This window comes from Xiphias gladius, chromosome 19 (assembly GCF_016859285.1).
Source record: "Xiphias gladius isolate SHS-SW01 ecotype Sanya breed wild chromosome 19, ASM1685928v1, whole genome shotgun sequence".
Classification (NCBI taxonomy): Eukaryota; Metazoa; Chordata; class Actinopteri; order Istiophoriformes; family Xiphiidae; genus Xiphias; species Xiphias gladius.
The window spans coordinates 22,866,431-22,879,476 of NC_053418.1; the positions used below are offsets into that span (position 1 = coordinate 22,866,431).

The 13,046-nt window shown below is 44.6% G+C and overlaps 2 protein-coding genes across 2 annotated transcripts; both read right to left on the reverse strand.

Annotated features, from left to right (window-relative positions):
- Positions 1 to 3,338: 3,338 nt before the first annotated feature.
- On the reverse strand, positions 3,339 to 5,676 carry si:ch211-170d8.2 (uncharacterized protein LOC571755 homolog). The gene is made up of 3 exons (XM_040154730.1): positions 5,298 to 5,676; positions 4,181 to 4,325; positions 3,339 to 4,014 (listed from the first exon to the last, which is right to left on the reverse strand). Exons 1-3 carry the CDS (start codon positions 5,674 to 5,676, stop codon positions 3,669 to 3,671), a joined length of 870 nt encoding a protein of 289 aa, XP_040010664.1. The 3' UTR covers positions 3,339 to 3,668.
- Positions 5,677 to 6,889: 1,213 nt separating this feature from the next.
- Positions 6,890 to 12,579, reverse strand: hps4 (HPS4 biogenesis of lysosomal organelles complex 3 subunit 2). The gene is made up of 12 exons (XM_040156445.1): positions 12,320 to 12,579; positions 11,773 to 11,863; positions 11,456 to 11,599; positions 11,231 to 11,338; positions 11,017 to 11,133; positions 10,423 to 10,517; positions 10,255 to 10,327; positions 9,273 to 9,397; positions 8,475 to 9,135; positions 8,074 to 8,200; positions 7,657 to 7,768; positions 6,890 to 7,302 (listed from the first exon to the last, which is right to left on the reverse strand). The coding sequence occupies exons 1-12, from the start codon at positions 12,337 to 12,339 to the stop codon at positions 7,131 to 7,133; spliced, it is 1,845 nt and encodes a 614-aa protein (XP_040012379.1). The 5' UTR covers positions 12,340 to 12,579; the 3' UTR covers positions 6,890 to 7,130.
- Positions 12,580 to 13,046: the final 467 nt, after the last annotated feature.

A 13,046-nucleotide genomic window follows, 5' to 3' on the forward strand; every position in this document is an offset into this window, starting at 1 on the left:
GTGAATGTTTTGAACCTTCAACAGTTTCTTTCAATAAGACACGCCATACTTGCATTCAGTAAGAGTCAAAGTTTATGCTGTGAAATGCTAAAGTTCAAGTCATGATTGATCATTACATTGCTGTATTTTAGGTGATCTTTGCCTTTTCTGTTCGTTCATTATTTATGCATGCCTGCCTTTCTGTTTCACCAAAGAATGTCTTTTTAAATTTTTTTTAGAAAAGGAAAACTTGGTGGCCTGTTTAATTTGAGAAATAGCTTGCAAATTTCAATCTGTGATGTCTCTGTGGCTAACGGTTTAACTGGGAATAGCTGGGCATACAGCATGCTTAGCACATAAAATTGATAACAGTTGATTTAGTGGAACAGAGTGTTTCCACTTTTTATATCAGTGGCTAGATTCGAGGGGAGAGTTCTAATTTTTTTTTTTTTTTTTTTTTCGTCACAAATTTTTGTTTTCAATTTAAAACGGAATACAGTGTTGACTCTGATGGGCCATGAACTTCAGTCCCTGTTATCGGATGCTGAGAGAACAAGCCACTGGAGCCCGATGTTAATGTAATAAATCATGAGAATCTGTGCCAGTCAATGCACTTATTTTGTACCAAGTCGCTCTGTGTGTACCACAAGTTCATCCAACTGCAGAAAGAGATCAGAAAGCTCAACATTGGTGTGAGTAGAAAATCAAATTTGTACCAGATGTTCTAGATCAACATGGGTTCAATATTTCCACATTCTTCACTCAGCCTTTTCAGATCTGTTGTCTTAAAACTTTTTCATGTGGACTGCACCATTTTGTTGATTCAGTTTGAACTTTCAGTGCAATTAAGCTACTTGTTCTGGTCCTTGATTTGATTGAACAAACTGGGGATAAAACTTAATCTTTGAGCCTTTTGTTTTTTCAACATGGCCATATTATCAGAGTCCAGTTTTACTGTGTTTTAGCCACAGCCTTTGGACAATGATAGCCTTTTCGGTGTGAAGTGAAAAGCAGCTTTGTTCTTCGTTTTTAGTGGAGTTGTTGTGAACCTTCCTAATTATGTTTGTAGTTAATTCCCTTAAGTGCTTAGCTCTACTCCAAGGACAATTTTGTAATGTTGCCTGTTTCACTAATGCGTCTTAAATGCCCCTCCGCGCACCAGTATTCAGTATTGCTGTTGCCATATATGCAGTACTTGAAAAACGGTTATTAGTAATTTTGGTGTTGCGGATCCTCCTTCACTCCTTGATTCTCCTTCCCTTGATGGTGGGCAACAACTTAGTGCCAGAAAATATTCAGTCAGTTGTTGGCGGGTTTGGTATTTCTGTTTTTTGTTTTGTTTGTTTGTTTGTTTGTTTTTTTTCTTTTTTTTTTTCTTTTTTTTTTTTGTAAACTATTTAAGACATATAAGCACCTTTTTTTCCTCTGAAAAGATGCAAAAATATCATTTAATTCAGCACCAAAGTCACCGTGTTGTTCATCTGCAAGTCTACACAGTTGCGTGTGTATATAAGGTACAAGATCACACTTTTTATTGTGTGATGCAAGTTTTGATCTCATCACTTTTGTGTTGTAGCTGGTGTTAGGGTTTTTAAATTTTTTTTCTCGTGAGGAAGAATTTGTGGCCTTTCTTCTGGGGAGGAATGGTTGTTGGTACAGAGTATAAAAAAATTTAATGGACAGCCAGATGAACTGACTGTCGGAAAGTCAAATAAATGAGATTATGTCTGAAAATGTGGGATCTTCCATTCTATTATATATAATTTAAATCAGAGTGGGGCTGATCTGGAGATACATTATAATACGCTTGGATTTGTATGTTTGAATTTTTTTCCTCAGGATCTGTTGTTTTTGAGTTTTTAAAACGTCATATTCTATTGGTGTGACATTTTGCACTGCCTCATGTATTTTAAAATCATTTTTTTTGTGTGTTTGTCTTTGTTGCCTTGAATTGTTGAATACAACGTGCTTTACCATCATTCGCCTTGAGGTTGCTCTTTTGTTGGCTTATATCAAATTAGCCCCTTTTAGTTTCTTCTGTTAAACGCACTTTTCAGGGCTAGATTTTCATTCCGAACAAACAGCTCTTGTTAAGAGTAAAGGACGCCTGTGGGTAGAATTAATATATTTTGAGTCTGGTGTTAACCTCAACTTTTCTAGGAGCAGAACCAGTCAAAAATAAATAGAAAATTTGAGAGATCGGTGTGAAATGTAAATGTCCAGCACTTGTTTCCTAGAGTCCTATCACTAATGTATTTAGCTTCTCAGCCTTTTTCAGACCTGTTCTCAATACATTTCACAACTGAATGAACTGGCGAGGAATGAAGATCTGCTCTCGGTGTTTGTTTTTTCACGAGAACCAAAGAGTTGCTGCCCTTCCATCCAAATTCTTCAACACGGTGTCCTAACATGACGCTAAGGGTTCTTGTTTTCCTTCATCCTCTTTTCTTTCTCGCCTGGTGAAGCAGAGAATAAGTCTTGTCATCAGATTTCTCACCACTAATTATCCACCTGCCATGACATCAATCTTCTTGAAGTTTTCATCTGAAAAGAGTCATTGTAATTGTTCTGTAATTAATGTAAAGTTGTTTTTGAGATGAACGCTTTCAGCTTGATGCTATTTTTTCTTTTTTTGCTTTTTTTTATTTTTAAAGCCGCTGAACGTGTGAGATGAATTAAAACTGAGACAAATTTGAACAGCAAAAGATCAGCCAACTGCGGCTATTGTCCAGGCAGCGGACCACATACACAAATGGCGAGGTCTGCCACCACTCACACAGTGCGAGTGAGTGTGTGATTAGATATGAGTCCTACTGTATAGATATACATGGGTTGGATAAAGAACTGCTCTTCTGAAGGCTGTAGGCAGCAGCAGGTGGAATGAAAAAGATATTCAAGACCTCTGATTTTACTCAGATGTGGCATACATCTGCAGAATGGGAAATGCTGATACATGCTGTCTCTTTTTAATAAATGTGCTATTTTATCAGAATTTGTCACTGCTGTTTCTCGAGTTCAACATCCCTGCATTGCCGCTGAGTGCTTCGTGAGGTCATTTGGTATTTAACATCAGTCTTGTGTTCAAGTCAATTTGTCTTATGACACGTACTGTGCCTGTGAATTCACAATATCCAAAGTGTGAAGCATTTTGGAATTATGCAACTTTGTGAATGGTTAAATACCTCGAAACTCTTTTTGAAAAGAAAAAAAAAATTAACAGAGCAGCCACAGCTAAGTCCAGCGGGGTCACAGCAAAATGTACAGGCCCTTTGTTTGTCCAGGTGTTGTTTTTTTTTTTTTTCCTCCACCTTTCCCCACCAACTGTGAAAACTTCTTTAAATAGAACCACATATCTAAAGGTTGTTGGGAACAGAATATTTAAAAGACAAACACAGCTGAACAAAGTCAAAGAACCACATCCACTAACTGAGGTGACCACACGCTATAGTCCAGAGGCATTGTTAGATTAAGTTTTAATAATAACCAAAGAATGACTCCATAAACTTAGAGTATATCATTCATTATTTACAATTGTGTATATATATATTTTTTTTCAAAACATAACATTTATAAATTAATAGATTTGATAATGAAGTGCATCATTTCCTTGTATGTCTTTTCAATTAAAAGAGAGTAATTCAGCAGATAAAATGTTTCCATGCAGAACACAGTCCAGTCTCAGTTTGACTTCATCTGTAGTACAGAGCCATGAAAGGTGTGTGTGAGAGGTGAACACCGCCAATACCACAGGAAACCCCAACTCCAGCCTGACTGCAGCCCAGGATCAAGCCCAGCTCCAGAGCAGGCAGCGCGCTGGCAACCCCATCCCCCCACACATCACCATCAGTGTCCTGCAGAGCGTGAGGAGCTGGCTTTTCTCCCGGTGGATCCCCCCTGGAAGAAAACACCATCCGCCGCATGTTCACCAAGCTGGGACCCCCTCCGGCACCACCCGCTGCCTCTAGCAGACTCTGGAAAAGGAACAGCAGGTCCACCCTCAGCTCCACCGTGTTGCCCCTTGACCAAAAACTGTACCTAAAGGAAGCAAAAGACAACAGAGTTTCAACTAAGCCTCAGACTCTCAGAGGCCATCAGCTCAACGCTGTCTATATAGGCCTTAAGACTAATGGCTGAAATGAAAAATATGCGTAAAACAGTGAATTGGCAAAAGTAAAGATGATATTGAGAGTAGAGTCTGTACCTTGTGGGAAGGCTGCGTTTTGCCATGGATGGAAGCACAGGATGGATATCCAGGTGATGTGCGTTGGAGAGCTGAAGGTGAAGCTCGGCTCTTGTAACTGTCAGTGATAAAATCTCCCTGGTGAGCAGAAACTCCACATCTGTATCTGGGGAGGAGGAGAAGGCGAGGAAGTCAAGGGTCTGTCACAGTACGGTGTGAGAGGAAGCATTTCACGCCACAGAGCAGCACATAAATCCCAGGGATCAAAAAAGGGATCTCTGCCACAGAGGTAATGTTCTCACGCCTGATACCTTTGTTGATCTGTCAGCGGGACATCTCAACAATTCGCGGAGGGGACATTAAGCCTAAGCTAAGACTCATTTGGATGCAGAGAACACAGTCCCCTATAGAGCTGTATTAATCAAGCTATTAACGTCAGCCAAACCGCTCCTCGAGCACACCGGCCTTCAAGTCCACAGCTCCTGACGTTCCTGCGCGGTGCCACTCCTTCAGCGCCACATGCCGGACGCGCCTTGCTGGGTGTAGACGGCATCTGCCATCCTCCCGGTGGCTGTTCATCTGAACATGGCCGCGAAAAACCTCGGAGTTTTTGCGAGAGCGGGTCGTCCGCGCAGCTCCCGGGGTCGCGGAGCGGTTTCGATCTCTGGACTAAAAGGGCGACTCGCGGGAGTTTTAACGAGGAAAGTGGGCTCTCAATGAACAGCCTTGTGTGCTGTAGGCAGGTACTTGATACCGAATCTGAAGAGCACGCCACATGGCCACGGGAATCGCTTTAGCCTAAACGTGAGAAATGGCAGTGATGTGTTATGATGCAGCTGGAGGGCTCGTTCCCCACTAAGGTTTGCGCTCTCTAAACCCTCCGCACTGGTTGATGTGGTCTCGCACTACAGCCTGCGTGTGGGTTTCAGTGTTGCTTTGAGCCACATCTCGTGGAATAAACTGACGGAAATAAACTTGCCCTTCATTTCTCTGGCTGAGCTCCGCAGCCCACCGGGGGCCCCCTTGTGCGCCTCTTCTTAAATCACTCCAGACCAACCCAAACACAAGCCACTAATTTAAGATCTGCAGTATAAGAACAAAGTTTACCAGAAGAGGGCATGGATCTGTTTTGACTCACCTCCTCTCAGGCGACCTTGAATCCCTTTGACGCTTCTGCAGTTTAGTCCTTCCTGGCAGCAGTGGTAAACCCGTCGGACAAAGCTGAAAAGGGACTTTCCTGGGAAGACCAGGCCCGGGGAGGCTCCGGGGGAAAAAGGCCGAACGCGGAGTTGCAACACTGTTGCATTATCCTCGGGAGCTTGCCGAGTGTTTTCGAGCCAAGGCGCAGCCAGCTCTGCACACCGCTCCCGGTGCGTCTCTTCGGTCCCGCGCCTCAACCGCCTCGACCCGCCCGTGCGTAAGGTCGCCCCGGAGGATCCATCGGGGGTTCGGGGCGACTGTGACACGAATCCCAGCGTGTCCACTGCGCGACCAAACACTCCAGTGTCACTTGTCATCACCGAGAGAAGAAATAGAGCAATCCAAATGCAGTGCGAGGAGGCCATGGTGGGATTTCTAAATCCTGACCTTTGGATCTTCACTGATGAATAACAGACAGCTTCTCTGTGGTGCCAGCTCTCCATCCGGCGGGCTTGGTCTGTCTGCTATATACCGGACTGACAATGGGGACATCTTACCACTTAGAATTTGAATCCTGACCCTCCTCACAGTCCCTGCCCCTCTTTTTTGTTCGTACCTTTAACCACCCATTTGCCCCCTACTGCTTTCTTTTAATGCGCCTGCATAATGAGGCGCCCCTAACAGCGCCGACCCCGTCCATTCAAATTCAGCTACTCAGCTAATGACTCTAATTACTCCACATTTGGATCATCAAGAACGATCTCATTTGCAACACATGTAGCACAGAACCTTTCGGACCGAGCATGAACAATAACGTTTTATGGAGCATGTGTTGGGCTTGCGCACGTCGCCCCTCGGTCAGGCTCAACCATTTTGAAACGGGGCATTAAGCCCGAGGTGGAAAAACCACGGGGGCTAGGGTCACATGCAGGCCGCCGATGGCCCTAATAGGGCCCGCGTAGCCCATTGTGGTTTCAAACAAGCATTTACAAAAGTAGCTCACACAAAATCCAACACTGAGAGGATCATATATTCATTTAAGTTGCACTAATAATGCACCACAGGGAATCTCCTCTCAACAAACTTTCGAATTCAGACATTTGTTTTAAACAAATGACCCTTAATGGGCGGGGGGAAAAAAACAGTAGATCTAGCAGCTGAATAGTTAAATAAAACTTTTGTTACCAAAGAGTTGATTTGAAATAAATAGACATTTGTATAAAAGCTTTTTTTTCTTTTAGATTATGTTAGGAATTGATGTAATAAACCAATACAGTTTTGCAGCATCTGCAGGAAGGAAAAGCATGCTTCTGTACAAATGCACTATATTGAACAGTATAAAGATTTAATTTTGCCTTAGTCCAAGTTTCTCTTTAAATTAATAAATACAAGTATGAGGAATTATTACTATTTGCTCACTTATTATTATTTAGTGCATTAGGGACATGACAGAAAAGATCTGTAAAGTGAAAAGGTTAAAAAAAGGTGTGCAGTGTGTGACCAGAAGCTTAAAAATTGTAGTTGATACAAAAGGTATTGTCTTTTAGCAGGACAGAAATAAAGTGCAGAGAGAAAGAAAGTATTTCAAACTAATTTTCATAGCAATTTTATATTTATGATACAAATATAAAAGAAATAGTTACGTTATGAATATGAGTGCCTTAATGTTTCATGACACATCACATGCAAATATCAGACAATCTGTCGTGGGATCAAGGTAACCACAGCAGCTTCCTCACGTCTTCTGTGTTGATTTTAAAGTTATTCACAGGGACAGTTCTGCATTAAATAACTTCCAAACACCCAGAGCAGAGGTCACATTGCTGGCACGTCAGAGCAGGTTAACCCCGTGTTTCAGCAGTCTGTGTCGGGCCTTGCTGGGCAGCGAGAACGCGCTGTCCTGGTGGTTGGGGATGCCGGAGTTCCTCAACGATCCCCCGTGCTGCTGGAAGTAAGTCTCCTGGGCCACGCTGCGGGTTCCGTACACAGCAGCACCGGCACTCCTGCGGTGAAAATGACGCCGCAGGAGAAATTTCAAGCATGTAGAACGATGACATGCAACAGAAAAGCGCAGAGTGGCATGGTAAAGAGACACACAGGGCAACAATAGAAAGGCTTTCTTTTTCTAGTAAATGTGACTTGTTGCTGTGTGATTTCTGCAAGTAAAGGAAGAACATTCGGGGATTGGTGGGATGTGATGATAGACGCTGTGAAGTGCCCAACCCCAACCCCCGACTTCTATTTGAGGAGCCATGAAAGGCATGAGAACCCCCCCCCAACCCACACACCCCCAACCCCCCCCCACCCCACCCCAACCACCATCACCTCTACCACCAGCACGTCACTGCCATACTGACCTGATAATAGCCTCCTGCAGAGTTTCAGTGTTACAGAAATGCGAGTGAAGAAGTGATGTGGCTCTGACAAAAGGATGCTCCGGGGCTCCCCCTGGTCGACCAGACAGGTTGGCTGCAGACACACACACAATAACAGTGGCACATTAACCTGGACACGCATGCCTGCTGCTCAAACGAATGCTGATCACAGTCTTACTAATTAGCCGTTAGCTCATGCAAAGACAAATATAAACTCCCAAGCCCCACCCCAGTCGCCAGGTAGAGATCCCAGGTCTTATACTCACTCTAGCCGAAAAGTGAAAACTGGGAAGAGACAAAATTGATCAAAAATGAAAAAAGATGCAGAGCAAAGACAAGTGCGGGAAAAGTCAAAGAGTAAAGAAAGAGAGATATGTGAAATTATTATGGGAGCCTTACTTGTCAGTGTGCTCTGAATGCAGTCAAAATGGGCAAAGATGTAGGGTCCTGGGGTGCCCCGGGCCCCTGGAGAGATGGTCCTCAGATGGGCCTCCAGGCCATTGAGTGACGCCAGGCTGCTGTGATACTGGATACAAACCATAAATGCGGAACCAAATATTAGCATTACAAAGGCAAATTAGTTCACTCGTGCACTAAAATTCAAATTCTACTGAGTCCCAGCTGGTGGATGACAGAGGTAGACATTGTAATGTATTACATCAGCTGAGTCATGAAGCTTCTTTTTGTTCCACTCGTCAAAAGAACGAAGGTTCAGTTTTGTGCTCACAGAGTTTCAGTATGGAAATGTGACAAAGGCAGGAGAAATCCCAGTTATTAGCAGGGCGGCTTTTGTTTCTCACCACTTCCTCCATAGAAGCAGTGTCGCTCAAGAAGTGAGGCTCCACCAGCAGGGCCAGCACCAAGCCTTTCACCCGGTGCAGGTACAGCGTCATGGGGGTCAGTGGACTCTCCTCTGGGTCGTAAAAAGCACCCGAGCAAGGACGAGCATCTCGCACCTCGGCCTTGTGACCTTGTGCACTCCCGCAGCCAACTCCACCGTCTCCCACCACCACCACCTTATCTTCACAGGATTCTTCATTGCCTGACTCAACCCCTCGGAAGTCAAACACTGTCCCAAAAGCTGTGTCTCCATCTCTTCCGCCTCCATTGATGTGGGAGTTTTCTTCAAACACCAAGTCGTCTCCTTTGTTATGCATCTGGCTGTCTCCGCCTCCGTTGCTGTGAAAACTCTGATAATACGATTCCTCCAGCACTTCCTCCTCAGCTTCATTCGAGAAAGGAGGCTGGGGGGACTGGGGTGGGGGGTTGAGTGGAGCAGCGGCGGGCTGTGATGGAGCGGAGTTATCTGATTCTGTCAAGCGAGGGCTGACGGACACTTTCTTGGGAGACTGGGTGGGACCTGGACCAGATGAATCGGACTCAGTGGAGGCCGTGTCAGATAAAGTTCTTGACAGCCGGGTCTTTTTTGGGGGAGCATCTTTGTGTGGGATAGAATGGGAACTGGAGGGTGGGAAAACAGTTTGAAACAGTCAGAATTTTCTGGAATTGCTATTCAGGCTTCCTGTTTGTAGCAGCTAGCATAAGTCAAATACTTTTGGTAAACAAAGTAAGTCAAACTCAGGAAGGGAAGACGCTACCTGAAATCTTTGTCGACAGGAGCGGATTGCAGGTACTGGAGTTCAGACGTGGTCAGGTACACTGTAGTGGAGCTGACAGCAGCACCAAAGGAGCTGGAAGTGCTCGGTCCATTGGGCCTCTGGGCCTAAATCAAAATTAAAAAAAACCGGCATCTCATTTTTCCTGTTAAAGGAATAGGTCAACATTTTGGGAAATATGCTTATTTGGTGTCTAGTGGACCAAATAAGCATTTTTCTGGGGCAGAAAGTTCGATGAGGAGGTCAATACCGCTCTCATGTATGGATACTAAGTATGAAGCTGGGTGATGGAAACGTGAATGAATTACACCACCAGTTCTTGTTTCTCGGCACTGTCGCTGTTAAGTGAGTTGAATTTGAGTGAAATAAAATTAAATGAGTATGAAGCTGGAGCCGGCGGCCGGTTCACTTAGCTTAGCACAAAGACTGGAAGCAGGGACATACAGCTAGCCTGGCTCTGTCCAGAAGTAATAAAGTCTGCCTAGCAACACATCCAAAGAAATGGTCTGGGACATAACGCTCCCATAAAACTGTAAAATCTTGTTTTTGCGCTTTGATTTGTGTACAGAATAAACAAATAAGATATGATGTGTCAATTACTGAGCTTTAGATGTGCTGGTGGGCTAGTGGTTTTCCTTTTCCAGTCTTTGTGCTACGCTAAGCTAACCGGCTGGTGGCTCCAGCTACATATTTAGCGTACAGATGTGAGGGTGATATCAATCCTCTCAGCTAACTGTTGTGCTTTCCAAATCACCGGTTACTAAGGGGGGTTTAAAGGCCACTATTAGTCTTCTGAGGAGGGTCAGGATTCAAATTCGAAGTGCCAAGATGCCCCCATTGCCAGTGGGGTATATAGCAGGCAGACCAATTGACTTTAAGAGCTTTATGCACAACTGCACTAATGTTGATCTGTTTGGGTGAGAAGAGATTTAGGAAAACATCTGGACTAAATTTCATATCCTACCTTGGTGTACGTTTCACTCTCATGAACCATGACCTTCATTGTGAGCTCTGGAGACATCTGTGTGCTTACAACTCTGAGGAAGAATGGCAGAGAAAGTCGGGTTACAGGCCGTGTTAGTTACTAAAACCTTCCCACCGAGAGGTGGATAATGCCAAGATGTCAGCCTACCTTCCTCTGAACAGAACACAGCCTGCTAACACTAGAGGGCAGCGCTGACAGGCCTGGAGAATGAGGGCAGCTTTGAGCAGCAGAAGTGGATCAACCTGAGAACAAAAAATTCAGTCAGTCACCAGCTAAAAGTGCATAAGTATATAACAAGTTATAAGATAATAACTTTATCAGTTCAACTGTTACAGCAAGAGCCTTACTTTGAATGTTGGAATTTAATTATTTTAGCGGTTATGCCGTCTATCATGTGACTTGACTTGTCTCAGAATGTGTTTTTTACAGAAGCATGAAAATTGTGCCAACAACAGGATTTGACAGAATGTGCTTTTAAAGTAGCACATTTTATACATAATAACTGAACCTTTAACGTGGCTAACAGGCCAGAAATATCCAGGTTTTACTGGTACCGGCTCTGCACACGTCAAAATCGATTCTCTCCATGCAATAAATATGTTTGTTAAGACATACTGAGGGCTTTACACAACACCACAGGACATTGTGACATACTCATATCCTCTCTGTAAACATCTATGGGCAGCGGCAGCATTAGAAAAGCCATTGAAGGCTAAATGCAGAACAACATTTTGTACATACATTGGTTGAGTCGATGGTCTTTAAACAGCTGAATGTGCGATGAAGCTCTGAGGATCCTGACTGCAGGTGCGAGAGGTACTGCGCCCACCGAGCAGCCAAAGTCTCCTGACTGTTAAGCTGCAGCACGAAACCAAGTTCAAATTACAACTTGCAGAGACGGACATAATATTTCTGGTTTCTGCTGCTGAACTATTTAGGGAAGTGGAGACTGCACCTGGTAGCTCAGTCGGACGGAGCCACTGTAGAAACAAAAAAGGTTTATTAGCTGATCCAGGAGCTCGCAGACACTGACGGTGGGGACTTCCACTGAGCAGCCCAGAGCCTGGGAGAAAAATAAAAAGAAACAAATCCCCCACCAATCATCATCAAAGACTCATATTCAGGTCAAAACAAAGTCACCCTGAAAAGCTGCAGCCGGACCACCTGCGAGAGCACTCACCCAAAAGAAGTCATTTTCCATGCGGATGGCATACTTGTTGCGGCGTAGCCTCAGTATGCGTACAGGAGAGGAGGAAAGCTCAGAGACACAACGGCCCACGCCGGCAAGCTGCCCACAGAGCAGCTCCTGCTTATCTATAGGGGTCTGAAAGAAATCCATAGGGAAATGACTACCTTTAAGGTTACGCACCTATAATCTGTGGATTAAAATATAAAACACACAAACAAGCATCGAGGAACCCTTTTCATGCCCAACATACGCCCACACACACAACACAACCAAGCGCATAACTTGCAACAGTTTCTTTAGAGTCGAACCTCCTCAGGATAGAAGTAGCAGATTCCCTCTCTTGTGCGGTCGCCCTCTCCTGTGACCTTGGATCCGTCATAGAGGAAGAAGCAACTACACCTGCAAGAATAAATACTCAAATAAATGCTTAAAACCTGAGAAGTAAGTTTGCTTTCCCTGGACAAAAACTGGAGACTAAAAGTTTATTCGTATGCTTGACGAGAAATGCCAGATGCCAAAGATGTATTAAAGTTGCTGCTGTGGTGCTCCAGTAGACTTGGTGTCCCAGGTGTGGCAGAGAAACCTGCGGCCAGGATCGACTCTAAAGCCAGCACATTATTATTAAAACGTGAAAATCAGGATTCATGCCAAAGCATTCGTGTTTGGCTTAGATCAGTAATGGGTGTCATCTCAGCTCAGGGGCTGGAGGATCTCACAGACAGAACAAGCATAAAGAGAGAGACACGGGTGATGAGAGAGAGGCGACCGTTTGCAGTCCATCCAGCAGGTAGCAGCTTCCTTCGGCGGTTAGACTGGACGCAGACTGAGTCGGGACTCGGTCTCCGCTGAACTCACCGTCTTATCAGCTCGGCCATCACCGACACAAAGCCCAGAACCAGCGAAGAGCTGCTCAGTCGTCCGTCATCCCGCTTCCACACACCCCGACTCCACCAGGCTGCAGATGCACTCCGACAAAAAAGTAGAGCTGGATATTTCGCCGAGGCGGATGTGTCACGCTAGCACGCCGCAGACTTCCAGCACTTTGGTGCAGTTAGCAGCCCACAAGTAGCACATACTAGAGCCCGACGGCGACACTGTTTATGCCCCACTGTTTATGCCCCACTGGCCCCTAAAACGAATCAGGGTGACGGGGCTGGTGCCACCTGAGGAATGCGGGTCAGTCACACGCAGAGGAAGTCATGTGAGAGTACGGCGAGCCCCCTGGGACAAACTAGGGCGCTAGTCAGAAACAGTCAACGGCGCCTTAAGAGGACGTAATTGCTGAAGTTATTGTGCCACTGCAGTAAAAGTCGCGCTAAATACAGTCCATTACAAGTGAACGTCCTGCATTCATGATTTAATCAGCTATAAAGTGTTGCATTACATTATTGCCGGAAGCAGCGTTTTGTAGCTGACTGAAGCTGAAATGAACTACTTAATAGTTTGAGTAGTTCAATCCAGAGTAATTGATCATATTTTATCTAAGTGATTCTGCTTAGAGAAAATACATTCTTGATCTTTAGCCGTCAGATGAATGAGTAAAAAAAAAGAGTATTGATTTTGCTCCTGAAATACAGTAAAG

Excerpts from the sequence above, each read along its gene's own strand:
- hps4 (XM_040156445.1), bottom strand. The coding sequence starts at position 12,339 with ATGGCCGAGCTGATAAGACG. Across the intron at positions 10,518-11,016 it reads AGACCATCGACTCAACCAAT|GTTGATCCACTTCTGCTGCT; the intron begins GTATGTACAAAA and ends TTTTGTTCTCAG. Across the intron at positions 7,303-7,656 it reads CTGCAGGAGGCTATTATCAG|GAGTGCCGGTGCTGCTGTGT; the intron begins GTCAGTATGGCA and ends TTTTCACCGCAG.
- si:ch211-170d8.2 (XM_040154730.1), bottom strand. The coding sequence starts at position 5,676 with ATGACAAGTGACACTGGAGTGTTTGGTCGCGCAGTGGACACGCTGGGA. Across the intron at positions 4,326-5,297 it reads TCAAGGTCGCCTGAGAGGAG|ATACAGATGTGGAGTTTCTG; the intron begins GTGAGTCAAAAC and ends CCTCCTCCCCAG. Across the intron at positions 4,015-4,180 it reads AAACGCAGCCTTCCCACAAG|GTACAGTTTTTGGTCAAGGG; the intron begins GTACAGACTCTA and ends TGCTTCCTTTAG.